We start from the raw sequence: 14406 nt of genomic DNA on the forward strand, positions 1-14406 counted from the left end.
AATGAATTTTTTTTCAATGCAAAAAAAAATTAAGTATATAATCTTGAAAATGATGATTTAGGGTATTTGCAAAAGGATTACTTTGGACTGTTATATGTATTATATTAAAATTAAAATACATGCAATGTTACACGGCTAGGATTCAATCCCAGATATACAAGCAGCCAGTCAGTCTCTAAAGAGACTTTGGTGTAACTTGACTTAATGTTCTTAGACTAAGACTATATTGCTTTTGCAATCTAATTCGAATTTTTTTAAAAAATGAAAAAATTAAATAAATCAATTTACATGCACAAATTGAGTAATCAAGGCATGCTATAGGTTACAATACACACACATATCAATTAACCTAAGTAATTTACACTTCATAATTGGATGGATCTTCTCTTGACCTATCAAAGAGGGCTTGATACATTTCTTGTGCTATCCCCTGAATAAGGAAGTGAAGAACTTGATCCATCCTACAACAACATCATCACCACAGTTACATTTGTTTCAACTCAATCAAACCAACTATTAACGGTTTAAACTTCAACGTTCACATAAACATGATAATTATTAGAGAAAGAAACATACCATCTGAAGAGAGACTTGGCTCTGAGTAGAAGGACTTGTAAATCCACTAAAAATATAATGGTGATCATTATTTTCAGCAAGTTCTCTTAACCTATTAAGTTCAGGCATAACCTCTTTACCAAGATCAGGTCTATCTTTCCTTCTTAACTCAGCACACCTTATAGCCATCTGAGCAAACCCCATAGCCTCTTCAACTGGCCAATCTGTCAGTCTTGGATCCAACATCTCACTAAATGTTCCCTTCTCAATAGCTCTACCAACATGATGTGTCAATCCCATTGGTGGTCTTGCTGTCAAAATTTGCAAGAAAATTATCCCTAGTGAGTAAATATCAGATTTCACTCCCAACATTCCTGTCTGTTGGTACTCAGGATCTATATAACAAAATGTTCCGGCAGCTGACGTCATTCGATATTGTGTCACATTGTCTGCTACTGATGGCGGTACTAGTCTTGCCAAACCAACATCACTAATCTTTGCGACGTAGTTGCGGTCAAGCAAGATGTTTGCCGGTTTAAGGTCTCTATGTACTAGTGGCTCAGGTTTAGTTTGGTGGAGGAAGAGTAAGCCTGTGCCTATTTCAGCTGCAATTTTGAACCTTAGCTGCCAAGGTAGTGGGTGAGTGTTTCCTCTACAAAAGAGACAATCATCCAAACTTCCGTTCGCCATGTGCTCATAAACAAGGCAGCCGTATTCCGGACAGGCTCCTAGGAGGAGAACCATGTTTGGATGCCTTATGCAACTTAATACCTCAACCTGCAATGCAAGTATGATTTCATATTGCAGTTCAAGTCATTGTAATATCAAAAGTTAGAAAACCTCTAAAGTATATAAATAAGGATGTGTTACCACAACAACCCTAGTTCAAAAATAAACAGATACGAAGAACGCAAACAGAGAACACAAGATTTGAGTTCGGCCTATTGTGCCTAGTCTCTAACTGCAGAGTGACTGCAGTGATTTTCTATTAGTCAAGCTTAGAGTTACATGTTACAACTTGTGTTTAAATACTACAGTCTACTATTATGTATTTTAGATGCTCTATCTAACTTTAGAGAATTTATGTTGAACACAAAATTGATGTGGTGGTGTCGCATATATGGTTAGAGAGTTTTTATCATATGCTTACCTCTCGTTGAAACTGTGACCTTCCTTGTTGTGCATCAGGACGGAGAACTTTAACTGCGACAGGAGTATGGTCTAGAAGGCATTTATAAACAGGACCATAACCACCTTCTCCAATCTTAAGTGACTCAGCGAAAAAACTCGTCGCAGCTTCAATCTCCTCAATTGAATACCTTCTATACCTCACATCTTGGTTTGTCCAAGAATCCACTACTTTTCTTTTCTCTTCTGATTCTCTTAGAGCTTTCATTTCTGCACTAATTCTCTTTTGTGCTTCAAGTTCTGCTATCCTCCTTTGTGCTTCAGCAGCTTCAATTGCTGCTTTTGATTTTGCCTTTTCCATTTCTGCTACAGCCAATGCAGATTCTTCAGCCATCCTTGCTTCCTCCAATCTCCTCTCTTCTTCTAATTTCCATCTTTGGAGTTCTACAGCCTATGATGCACAATAATTTCATGTTAAAAAACAAAAAATCTTGCGCTTTATAATAATTGATGTGCAAATAAGGTACCAATTTTTCATACCTTCTGCTGTGCTGTGAGTGCTTCTTTACAGGCTGTGCTGTACATTTCCATTGTTTGCTTTAGCTCCAATTTCAGTCTTCTCATTTCAGCCTCCACATCATCCTTTACTTGCAGCACAAGTTAGTAACAATCAGGAACAATAATTTCATGATACAAAAAATATATATGCTTAACATAAGACAGGAACAATAGGCAGCCATTTATCATTGAACAAAACTATGAGAAAATACCAGTAATCTATTGACATAGATCGGACATCAAACTCAATACTAACTCATTGAAACCATTGTCATTTTGTGTGTCGGGCACTGGACACACCTTCAATGTGAAGTGTTAGTTCTACATAGCTAGGAATACAAACTCTTTATTATTAACTATTTTTTTTCTTCAAAAAATCAATTCCGTTGTGTCATAAATATATCACTTTTCGCGGAGTTTATTGTTATTTCTAACAACAGACCATTAATAAAAGTGGCACGAAAGAGTGTGTCAAACAGAGTGTCTTGTCAGCATTTCTCTGAATCTATATAATGTAACTGTGTTAGCTAAATGTCACTTGATATATAGTCACAACAATAACTTATTGATTTCTTCATCCTTAAGGAAACCATATTAAAAAAATAGCATTTCATGAAAAAATGCTTCTAAAGTTGTGAAATTTTTTTGCTACCTTTTTCAATAAGATAATTCTTCTAATAAATGCAATCATTGTGCTGGAAATAAAAGTGCAAATTACTTGCTTGTTCTTACCACATTTGATGCAGAAGAAGAAAATCCATCACTATCAAATGAGAAAGATGAGTGATCAGGAGTGCCAATATCAATAGACCTTCTTCCATAATTGTTTGACTCAAAGCTATAGTTTCCATCAGTATCAGAACTATATGACAGCCTAGGGTTGGAAAAGCTTGACTGATCTGAATTGTAGTTGTGGTTATATACAGAAGCGAATAAACGATCTGTACTTGGCCTTCCTCCTGAGCTTACAAAAGATATGTCACCTTCTGGCATAGAAAGTTCTCCATATGACCTATCATTTGGACGTCTCCTAGTGAATGGTGACCTGTCACAATACCATTTTAGATATACCATAAAAAAGTTGAATTAACTACATAAGTTTGAGACAAATTTCATGTTATTCAATCTATAATTTTCTATTGCTAATTCAAATTTTTCTTGCAACATATGGTCAATGTAGTAAAGTTATTTAAGCATGCAAGAAAATAGTTTTTGTTTTTTTTAGGAAAAATGTCAATAGGTTAGTGTTTATGTTAGTTTCTTGTGGGTAAACCCTCGGCCTACTTCTTATATTTCTTTCAGTGTCTCTTATCTCACCAACCGAACTACCTACTTGTGATGCAAGAAAACAAGTTGATGTACCAAGAATGATAAAAAAGAAGGGAAAAGTGATACGCCACAAAGGTTGAAAATTATTACTGAAACTATTTGTAAAAATTAAAGTCGCATTCTTCATGTTAGCACTATGTATAAAGTGGTCCTAAATGCTATTTTCAATTGAAAATATATAGAAGGAACAAATGTTCTATGTAGTTATAATGCCATACATACTTTTTTTTGACAAATAATGCCATACATACTTGTTTACGCATTGTAAATAGTTGTGCTATTTGAACATCAAAATATAACACCGTATGTGACATCAAACATTTCAAAAATACACAAATAAGAAATACTATATTTGACATCAAAGTTTCGATGTTCAAAAATCATTTCTCTGTTTTGGATAAGACTTAGTAATAACGCGACAAACCTGAATGATTCCATCCCATCTTGTGATCTACGTGTTGGCCCCTCAAATGACTTCCTCTCAGGTGCTAATACAAACACATTTCTCAATGAGAAACATAATAAAAATCTATGTACAAATATGTAAAAAAAAAAAAGTACATGATTACTGAAGAGATTATATCTAACCTTTAGTTGCTACTGGCACACGAGGTTCTGGTTGTTCAGACCTTACACTAGATTGACTAAGTTGAGATTGTAGAGGTGAAAATGCAGGAGCAGTACGAGAAGCTGATCGCATCGATTGAATTTTTCCTTTACCAACAATATATACTGTACAAAAATCTGGTGCCCCTTTTGATACAGTTGTTGGAATATCTACCACCTTGAACCTTCTGATATCAGAAACTTAACTTTGTAAGTTAAATATGTACATAGTTTTGCTTTGTAATATAATATACTCCAAGACATGTAATATCAATATTGTCAACCGCGGATCACTGGTAAATAGTGGTATAATTAAATTTCGTTACGCAACAATGCAGCTATAACTATTATTTAATACTAATTATCGTATACTAGAACAATTGTGGTTTGTTCCAATTCTGCTACGCTGTAGCACTATATAACACGACTATAGCTTCCATTTGACAAATCTTCATGATATGTGGCTGCCTCAAACATAAATTTTTAGTAACAAAGTATTAGGCATCAATAATGAACTTAGTTGAAAATCTATGAGTAGAGATGGAGATAGAAGAATACTTGAGAAAACCATTTTTGTTGGAAGAGCCTAGAACCAAATGCTCAATTGCTGATTGAGAAGTATATTCAATTAATGCTTTGGTTACATCTCCATGTTCTACTACAATGTCCTTGCAGTGTACCTATCAAACAAATAAAAAGAGAAAAAAAAGAAAAGAAATAATAAGATGCTCAAAATAGTGTCAAGGAATTCTGAAATGAAAATCATTCCCCAAATAGTGTCAAGAATTCAAATAAGTATTTTTTGTAATTTTTTTCCTCTTGTTTTCTATCCTGGAAAAAAGTGAAACTTACATCTTTTCGCGCACAAAAGACGCGATATGGACGGAAAATTTCTTTGGTATGTTCATCAGGTTCTTTGCCCACCACTGAACACTGCTCAATAATGCTATTCATCCCTGCCCCTGCATCCAGAAAAAGGCACTTCAAATCAGTAACCATACCATGTTGTAACACTTCATAGATTCTTTGTATTTCAAAACTATGCATTTTATTTTCCTAAACACCAATTTTATCTTCTGATTAAGATACATGTTTTTTTTTTTTGCTTTCGCACCGGTTTCCGACCCATCAATGATAGGCGACTAATCCGGCTCATGCGTAGAGGCATGCACACTGGCCAAGCGTTGTTCCCCCTAGGAATGTACGTCCTTGGAAGGAGCTCCTTGCCACCGGAGCCCAAACAACTTAGGTTAAGATACATGTTTTTATCATGTTAGTTTTATATATTCATTCTTAGTGTATACCCATCAATTTAATTTGTTTGTATCTATGTATTCTAGATACGCCAACAAATGTTCCTTATTTTTCCACCTTTGTGACATTTCCATTTTTCTTGTTAGAATTGCATTAATGATTCAAAAGAGTTATGCATGCTCATAATTTATTTTGAAGAAATGCATGCTCCAAATTTATTACTAATAATAATAATAATGATGATGATGATGATGATGATGATAGTTTCACATGGTACAAAAAGAAATCAAGTGATTTATGAACTCCAGTCAAAGGAGATCCGAAGTGCCTAAAACAACTCTATGCTAGATTTTACCTATCTTCCGATCAAACTCCAAATGACCAAAATCTCCTTCCTCTGATAACCGAATGGTTAACAAAAAACAATAAATAAGGTGTAATAATAGCAATATTACTCACTTGGGGTTGAATTAGAAGATGGTGGTGGTTGTTTAACCTTGACATGGATGAGAACAATAGTTGAACCTTTTGTGCTGAGATGGTCAATGGCCCATTTGAGTGCATTTTGGCTTCCTTTATCTGTGTCTATTGCCACTGCCACTATTCCATTCACCCCATCCTTCTTGTCCCATTGATTCTTTTGCAACCACATTCCTCTCACTTCTTTAAATCTCTCTATGAAAGAATGAGACCTCCAAAGGGTCTATTTCTTTTTCTTTTCTCTTGTTTTTTTCCTTATTGTTACACTTCTTGGGTTTATTGTGCAATATCATTCATTCACTAGATTTACGTGGCTCCTTTCAAGAACAATGCATGTATGACAAATTTTATTCGTATGAATATTTCTTCTGTCCCTCTATAAACATTGAGAGACAAAAGGACTTCAATGATTGTGTACTTTGTTACTTGTTTCTTTTGGTGTTTGAAACGTTGAACAACAAAAAGAATAACAAATAATTAATCCTTTTAACTTTAACGACATTTAATTTGTCTACTTTGGTCTTTGTTTCTTTTAGGTTCCTTTTATATAGCTTGAGCTTTTCACGGACGTAACAATCACACAGATTTTGGTTTCTCTCAATTCTCTTACATTGTGAGGGAATGACCAAATTTTGCGGATTACCTTTGACTATGTTCTTTCTAAAAAACAAATATAGCAATCTAGGGAAAATAAAGATGTACACTTTCTACAGTACTAGGTAGAAACCATATTAATTAATTCATTGTGCATCATTTATTTATTTATGAATGCATTATTCGTGAAATCAACGTACCTCAACTCACATATAGGGGCATACTCCATCCGTCTTAAAATGTAAGCTAAAATTGGACAACAAAAGTTAATGTATTTGGTTCAAAATTTGTATCAGATACATCAACTTAAGTTGACACATTTTTGTTTACATTTTGGGACGGAGAGAGTATATAACAAGTAAGAGTAGGTGTTATTGTGAGAGTATTAAATATTAACTGTCCAATTAAAATAGCTTGGATGAATATGATCTCATGGTTCTCTCACTTGATACGGTACCTTTTTTTTCTTTCTTTTCTTGAGAGGCATTTGATACACTGCCCTAGAATCCTCAACAAGTGGTATCATTTATTAGAGTCTTGTTCACACTACAAGAAAAACAATCTTTTTTAGGGGTAAAAAGCCCTCACAAATTAAATGATGAAATGCAACAACAAAATTGAGATTTTTGGCTGACTTGTCGGTGTCAATATTCCTCTCATTTGTTCATCACAAACATTTATGGCCCGCTTAGTCAGCCACATAGAGGTGTTATTTTTAGATTCTTTAACCAGTGTCTTGAGGGCACCGGTTAACAAGACCTTATTTTAAAAGGGTGGTGTAGTTTAAAATGATGAGAAATTTTTATTTAATTCTTGTGTGAGTATGTTAATTTGATTTGTAAAACAGATAAGTAAATAAAAAAGCACGTCTTTTCATTTTTATTCGATAGGTTCCCTCATGTTACATAATCATATATATTTAAATTGTGTCAGACATTAAATGTGAATGTCTCGTGATACAATGGAATAATTACTATCATTAAATTGTATCGAGCTTTGATTGCATGTTTATTTTGTTATATACAAAAATTTCATGTTGCAAGTGTGTGTCTATTAGATTTTGCATGTAGATCACATATCCGTTTTTTGTTTTTGGAACACAAATACTCCATTCAATCTCAGATTTTAATACTCTTAAAGAGAGTTTTGCTATCTATTACGGTTCTACTCAACTCCAATAATTAGTCTATGGAGTGGAGTTACACATAGAGAATACCTAGTTCACACAAAAAAACACACACCCATACCCTCTTAAAAAAGTTAGTTGAGTGCAATTAATCAATGAAAACATAATTATGTTTCATAGTTTGCCCTTGTCTGATAATTTAACATTGGAAGTATACTTTCATGGGTATATCAAAAGTTACATTTTGTTTAAAATATAGTTTTTTAAAAGGTACATTTTTTTTAAAATATACTTTTTTTCAAAAAAAAAAAAGTTACATTGGAAATATACTTTTAAAATAAACTTTTATCTTGATCAAGTAATGATTACACAACTTTTACATGAAAATTTACTTGTTTTGGATGCTTAATCATTGCCCTTGAGGTACTAGTTAACATTCTCCATTAGAAAATTATCATTACACAACCAACATTCACTCAAAAACTATATCAACATCAACAAAACATCAAGTTAATTAAACATAACAAAAAATGGTTAAAATAAATTGTTGGATCATTATTCTATTAAATGAATTACATAATAAAATTACAAAAAGGTAAAAAAAAAATATCATGAGTTTCTATGCTAAACCACATAACAAGTTAATTAAACAAACCCTAGCCTGTAACATTTCCAAACTTATCAGCCTGTGAATCAGTAACAGAAAAAGAAAATTCATCTTCAGTTGCACCTCTTGAATACAAATCACCTTCACTAACATAAGAAAAAGATTCATCCTCACCATCATTCTCTTTAAGCTCTTCAATCTTCTCCAATGCTTCTTTCCAATCCCATCTCCTCTCAACACTCCATTCACAACAATACATTCCAATCCTCAAAAGCTTCAACATCTCACCTTCACCATTTCTTGTTCCCGTTATATTCTTATCAAACACTTCACCAGTCCATTCTTCCCTTACAACTGAATTCACCCATGTTGCTAAATCGGAACTTTCGCCTTTTCCATGTCTTAAATAATTTGCTGGAAATTTTCCTGTTAGTAATTCTAGTATGAGGATTCCAAGACACCAAATGTCTGTTTTTTCATTTGGTCTATTGAAGTGTGTGACTTCCGGTGATTTATAGGATGCCATGTATTGTTGTGCATGGTTTTTGTTTGTTATAGGTACAAGTCCATACTCAGTTAAAAGTGGGTCAAATGAATTGTTTAGCATTACATTGGAGGATTTTAGATGACCATGTGGTAGGTTTTGTGTAGGGAATTCTTTGTAGAGGTGTGCTAAGCCTCTTGCTACTCCTTTTATGATTTTTAGACGAGTTGACCAGTTTAGTACAATGCCGTTTCTACCTGCAAAATCAATGTAAAAATTGTTAAGCACTTATAGCATATAAGCGTTTTATCATATAAATGCTAATGTATAAGCTATTTCTATAGTAAAAGATGAAATGGTCAAATTGTTTTCATATAAGCTATAAGTTTTTTTCAATAGCTATTTTGTGACGTTTACGGAAATAAGCTATGTAATATAGTTTATGGACATGTTTGTTTCCGTAAGCTCTCTCTAACAGTCTAACAAGTGATTTTAATAGATAAGCTCAAATAAGTCGATCCAAAGAAGACCTGAGCCAAGAATAAAAATTGAAATCTAATTATTGCATTGATTTGTTAAGTTATGCAGATTCTGACTAAAACTATTATATCTATTATTGTAATTTCTAAATAAAATATGTGATTAATTTTGTACGATTTTAAGGTACATATGATTAAAGTCAAATACGTTAAACGATAACGATTTATATGACCGCATAAAGAATTCATAAAAATATAATGTTGCATACCATGTAGATGACTAGCCAAGCTACCATTTTCACCAAAATCATAAACCAAAAACTTCTCTTCTTTTTTGTAGTAGAATGCAATAAGAGGGAGTAGATTAGGATGTGTCAAACTTCCAAGCTTTTTCATGTGTTCAAAAAACTCTTGTTTCCCAACATTATTCATGTGCCTAAATCTCTTAACCACCACAGTTGGTCCATTCAAAACAATTGCTTTATAAGTTGATCCAAAACTTCCACTTCCAAGCACTTCAGCTGAAGCCCTAAGAAGATCTTGCAACTCAAAACCACCTTTATCTTCCCTAACAAAATTCAATTCTCCATTTTCGCCTTTACTAAAATCACCAGCTAAATCAATGGATTTTGTCTCCTTGACACTTGGACTGCTTTCAGAATTCAGTTGTAGGCCTAATATGGGCTGGTCTTGTTCTGATCTTCGTCTCCGGCGGCTTTGGATGAACAAAAGTGCTAATATTGAAGCTAAAACAACCATAGCTACCACTACAATGACAACTATAAGGATTTTTTTGTTCTTTCCTTTTCCTTGAGTTGAAGGATCTGAATTAGGTTGCACAATAGATTTTGTTGGGGGTGTGTTGCAAGGATTGTTCAAAGGTTTTCCACATAGGCCTTTGTTGGCTGCATATTCAAGAAAATTTAGATAGAAAAAAACACAATATATCATTGAATTTTCCAAATAAGTTTTTTTTTTTTTTAAATGAAAAAAATTAAGTATGTTTATGCAAAAACATAATGAATCATTACTTACCAGAAAATGAAGTTGAAGGCTCATTGCTTAAGCTATTTGGTATTGGACCCTCCAATTGATTGTTAGACAAGTCAAATTTTCTAAAACCATTTTGTTGAAATTCTGGTATGTTACCTCCAAAACTATTTCCATGCAAGTCCAAATCCAAAAGTCTAGGCAATTGAGCAAGTGAAAGAGGAATATGACCATTGAACCCATTTCCTGCCAAAAATACCCTTTTAAGATTTCCCATACCCTCAAAACTATCATCTAAAATTTCACCATAGAATTTATTATCAGACAAAAACAATCCCCTTAACTTCACAAGTTTCTTGAATTCAGGCATTGGACCCTCAAATGTGTTGTTATTGACACTAAAACTAACCAAATCAGTCAATTCCAACAATGTGTCTACATCAATTTTCCCACCTAGTCCCATATTCTCTAATTTCAATCCATAAAATTTGTTGTTTTTGCATAGCAAACCAGCCCAATTGCACAAATTAGCCTCATCAACCCAATTGTTTAAAGCATTGACATTAGACAAAAAGCTTTTGAACCTTATCAAAATTTGACCATTTGTGTCACCAAAAGTTGGCACAATATTAATGTACAACATAAAGAGTATGAAAATGCAATAGTATGCTCTATTATGAGTCATCATAATGAGTGCATGAACCAAAATGTGTTTTTTCTAAGAAAATAGATGGAATGAAAATAAATAAGAGGACTATTGATATATGAAATAGAGTGTGCATATGAAATTAAACTTCAATGGTTTAAAGGGTGACAATGACAAAGTTCAACATTCTAATTATGAGCTGGTTATAGCCGGCCATATATGAGTCAATTTGGAACTTATTTTACAATGATATACTTTTGTTTAATACAATATATTATATTATATTATATTTTGTAAGCTTTGAAAGCTGTTATTTCTTGTTGATGAAGATCTATTGCATTGGCTGCTACTTCCATTAAAAACAATTTTATGTAACTTTTATTTGTATGGTGTGCTAGTTATGTTCTAAAGTTACTAAGCTTGTCGTTTGCATGTGTCATGTTTTTTTTTTCCTGGTCATTTGGTTTCAGTGAAAACATTGATGGGAACTAAGAAATTGCCAACATGAAGCACTAGAGTCCAATAATTTGAAAAGAACATACAAACAATTGTATGCAAATATGCAACATTTTAGGAATTCCTATGCGAGAAAAACTATGTAACCAATCGTTTGAAAATTTCTTCTATATCACAAAAGACTGCATTTTAGCACCTCTGTTGGTGTGAGATTTTAAAATATTTTTTATTTCCATTGTATTCCTTGTTTTAAAAGATTCATTTGATGTATATTTGGATTGATGGTGTAAGATAGAATGAAGTGAAATAGAATATGGTAGTTAGATTTTAATAAATGGATGTTATTTTATATCTGTTCATTCCATTTAAAAAAAAAAAATAATCAAAACGATGTTTGTTTTCGAAGGACAACGTCAAATATAAATTGATAAAGTACGTTGAATATACCATATATTCAACATCGCTAAAAACGTAAAAGATAAATATGTGAACAAACTCATAATACTCAAGTTAATAGTTAGCATAAAACGGCAAAATGTCTACAAATAATATGATAAAATTAAAGTGATCAAAATATTCATGCATCCTGATATGCAACGTTGATGTCCTAATCATGGATTGAATTTGTAATTGACTGAAGTTGGTCTTTCAATAAGAATCAAATGAACACCACAACAAGATGGGAAATCGTACAATGTCGCACAAGACGACGAAATTATTTATCAAACGAAATTATTGTTTGAACTTTCAAGTTTGATTTTTTGCATAAATAATTTCAAGTATGTTCGGCAGATGCAATAACAATTTAAAAATGTTCAAAAAATATTCACATTTACTCTTGTTAATTTGATTTAGAAGTTCAACTTCATTACCTTATATTACCCCCTTATCACATCTCATTTTAATTGCATAAAAAATTTATGAATTATATTTTTTTTTAGGGAGTAGATTAATTATATGAAGGGTCTATTAGTATACTATCACTAAAAATACATTTTCCTATTTTTTTTCAAGGTTTTTGCTTCTATTTTATCACAACCTAGACATGATCAATTTTACTTATATTTTATTACTGAGGGAGTAGTAAAAATATTATTTCGATAGTTTTCTATATATAAACCTTTCAAAATAGAGAACTAGAATTTTTTTTTTATCAAATAATCAAGTGACTAGAAATTCGCCCTGAAGGAAAATCGAATACAATAGAAGGGAGTAGAAGCAGCGGAATAATTTCGATTTTCTTTCCTTGGATCATTACGAAATTCAAACATGAATCAGTGATTTGATTGTTACCTCGAAGTGTGAAATCTGAAAGCTGAAAACTGGAAACTGGAATCTCGATCACAGCCAAGCAAGCAGCAAGCAAGCAGCAAAGCCTCTAGCAAGTCCACACGAACAGTGCTCCTCCAAAACTCGGTGCTAGCCAAGGAATCAGAAGTGCAGAGAAGAGGGTTGCTTCAAAAACGTGTAACCAAAAACTTCAGCACTAGGGTTCTATTTATAGAACTTCTAGTGTGCTCTGCAAGTCAGAAGTCACTATTGGGTTTCATTAAGCCCAACAACGAGTTTAGTAGTTTTGCTAACTAATTAGCGTCATTTACTAAACGCACCCCTTTATATAAGTCATACTTATATATTTCTCTTTTGACTGTTCTTTATGTATGACCCTATAGGTTCTAGCCACGTTGGCAATAATATTAAATCTAATATTTAATACTATAAACAATGAGCGGTATCTAGCAATAGGGCTGGACAACGGTCGGCCATGGTCGGATTTCGGGTGAAAAACCCCAATCCGAAGCTAACCGCGGGTGAGAACATCCCACCCTTCTCCGTCCGTGCAGCCTATCGGTTTGATCGGATTCGGTTTCTGCGGTTTGTCGGATGTGTCGGGCGAGTTAAATCGGTTGAATATGTTGAAACTCCAATTTCCACAACAAACAAAATGACAAGAATAATGCAGAAGAAGAAAAGAAAAGGAAAAAACCAGATCTGATTAGATGGAGAATTCAAAATAATTTAGGAAGGGGAGATAGAAAACCATGTTGCAAGCCATTTAACAAGAATTTGAAATATAGAGAGAGGTGTGGTTAAGGGAGGAAATCGATCTGGGTTTGGAATGGAGGAGACTACTGGTTTGGTTAGGTAAAGGAAGGAGATGAACATGATAACAGTACGCAAGAGAGAGAATTGAAAGAAAAAGTGTTATTCCTTTTTTGTTTTATTAATTAACGTGATTTTAGTAGTCTTTGGTTGGATCAATTGAGTGGGGCCTATGTCAAATTAATACTGATAGAAGTATACTATATGGCTGGGTCGGTCGGTTATAGGTACCGCTGGCCCATTAAATTTGAACCGAACCGACCCATGCTTATCCACTACAACCCATCCTTTTTGCCCGTCAGACCCGCCCATCCGTTTGGGCCCGCCCGAGTCGGTTTCCAATGGGCTGGATAGCCCGGTTTCGGTCGGACACTGTTATTTTGTCCACCCCTATCTAGCAACACATCATTGCTACCCAAGTGACAAGAATGTCAAGTGATCTGACGAAACCTTTCCATGATAATACTCATGTGTATAATTACTCCTTTGTCTCGATATCTTCATTGATCCCAAGGCATAGATATTTTGTCACCCTTGTATAGATCAATATTTATATTTCTTGATTCCAAAATATACTGAATAACGAATAAGTCCAATATCTTATATTGACTTAGTTCGGCATGGCCATGCAGTTTTACAGTCATATTTCATCAAGAGGCCTAAAGATATATCTCCTGTTTATGAGGAGGGACAAATCCCATCTAGGACACTCATGTCCCTCAGCATGATTCATCAAGTACCCATAAACCAACGTTATGGTTATCCTGTTACAGACAACGTTAGAATGGCAACAAAGCACTTGAGTCCACATCTAGGAATCATAGTGGTTTCAGGTCTAAGAGCGATATACATTATTATCATTGTGAGAATATCTTATGACAATATCATAACATACTATGTAGTATTCTCACGGTGGGTCAATCCAGTATAAATATTACTCCTAATACTTATACCTATGTATAGACTTAATATCTCATATCTATGACCCATGAGATGCGGTCATCAATCTAC

The 14406-nt window shown here is 33.5% G+C and overlaps 2 protein-coding genes across 2 annotated transcripts; both read right to left on the bottom strand.

Annotated features, from left to right (window-relative positions):
• Positions 1-77: 77 nt before the first annotated feature.
• LOC146952728 (U-box domain-containing protein 35-like) lies at positions 78-6273 on the bottom strand. The gene is made up of 10 exons (XM_085704985.1): positions 5890-6273; positions 5029-5138; positions 4735-4856; positions 4159-4364; positions 3995-4058; positions 2974-3286; positions 2224-2325; positions 1706-2134; positions 577-1332; positions 78-461 (listed from the first exon to the last, which is right to left on the bottom strand). Exons 1-10 carry the CDS (start codon positions 6080-6082, stop codon positions 396-398), a joined length of 2361 nt encoding a protein of 786 aa, XP_085561111.1. The 5' UTR covers positions 6083-6273; the 3' UTR covers positions 78-395.
• A 1656-nt stretch (positions 6274-7929) lies between these two features.
• LOC146952729 (pollen receptor-like kinase 2) lies at positions 7930-10878 on the bottom strand. Its single transcript, XM_085704997.1, has 3 exons — positions 10236-10878; positions 9470-10105; positions 7930-8978 (listed from the first exon to the last, which is right to left on the bottom strand). Exons 1-3 carry the CDS (start codon positions 10876-10878, stop codon positions 8287-8289), a joined length of 1971 nt encoding a protein of 656 aa, XP_085561123.1. The 3' UTR covers positions 7930-8286.
• Between the last annotated feature and the right edge of the window lie 3528 nt (positions 10879-14406).

Source organism: Medicago sativa, chromosome 1 (genome assembly GCF_051527215.1).
Source record: "Medicago sativa cultivar Bolivia chromosome 1, Bolivia_mono, whole genome shotgun sequence".
NCBI lineage: Eukaryota > Viridiplantae > Streptophyta > Magnoliopsida > Fabales > Fabaceae > Medicago > Medicago sativa.

Excerpts from the sequence above, each read along its gene's own strand:
- LOC146952728 (XM_085704985.1), bottom strand. The coding sequence starts at position 6,082 with ATGTGGTTGCAAAAGAATCAATGGGACAAGAAGGATGGGGTGAATGGA. Across the intron at positions 2,135-2,223 it reads CACTCACAGCACAGCAGAAG|GCTGTAGAACTCCAAAGATG; the intron begins GTATGAAAAATT and ends TGTGCATCATAG. Across the intron at positions 1,333-1,705 it reads GGTCACAGTTTCAACGAGAG|GTTGAGGTATTAAGTTGCAT; the intron begins GTAAGCATATGA and ends CTTGCATTGCAG.
- LOC146952729 (XM_085704997.1), bottom strand. The coding sequence starts at position 10,878 with ATGATGACTCATAATAGAGCATACTATTGCATTTTCATACTCTTTATG. Across the intron at positions 10,106-10,235 it reads GCCTTCAACTTCATTTTCTG|CCAACAAAGGCCTATGTGGA; the intron begins GTAAGTAATGAT and ends TTGAATATGCAG. Across the intron at positions 8,979-9,469 it reads CTTGGCTAGTCATCTACATG|GTAGAAACGGCATTGTACTA; the intron begins GTATGCAACATT and ends TTGATTTTGCAG.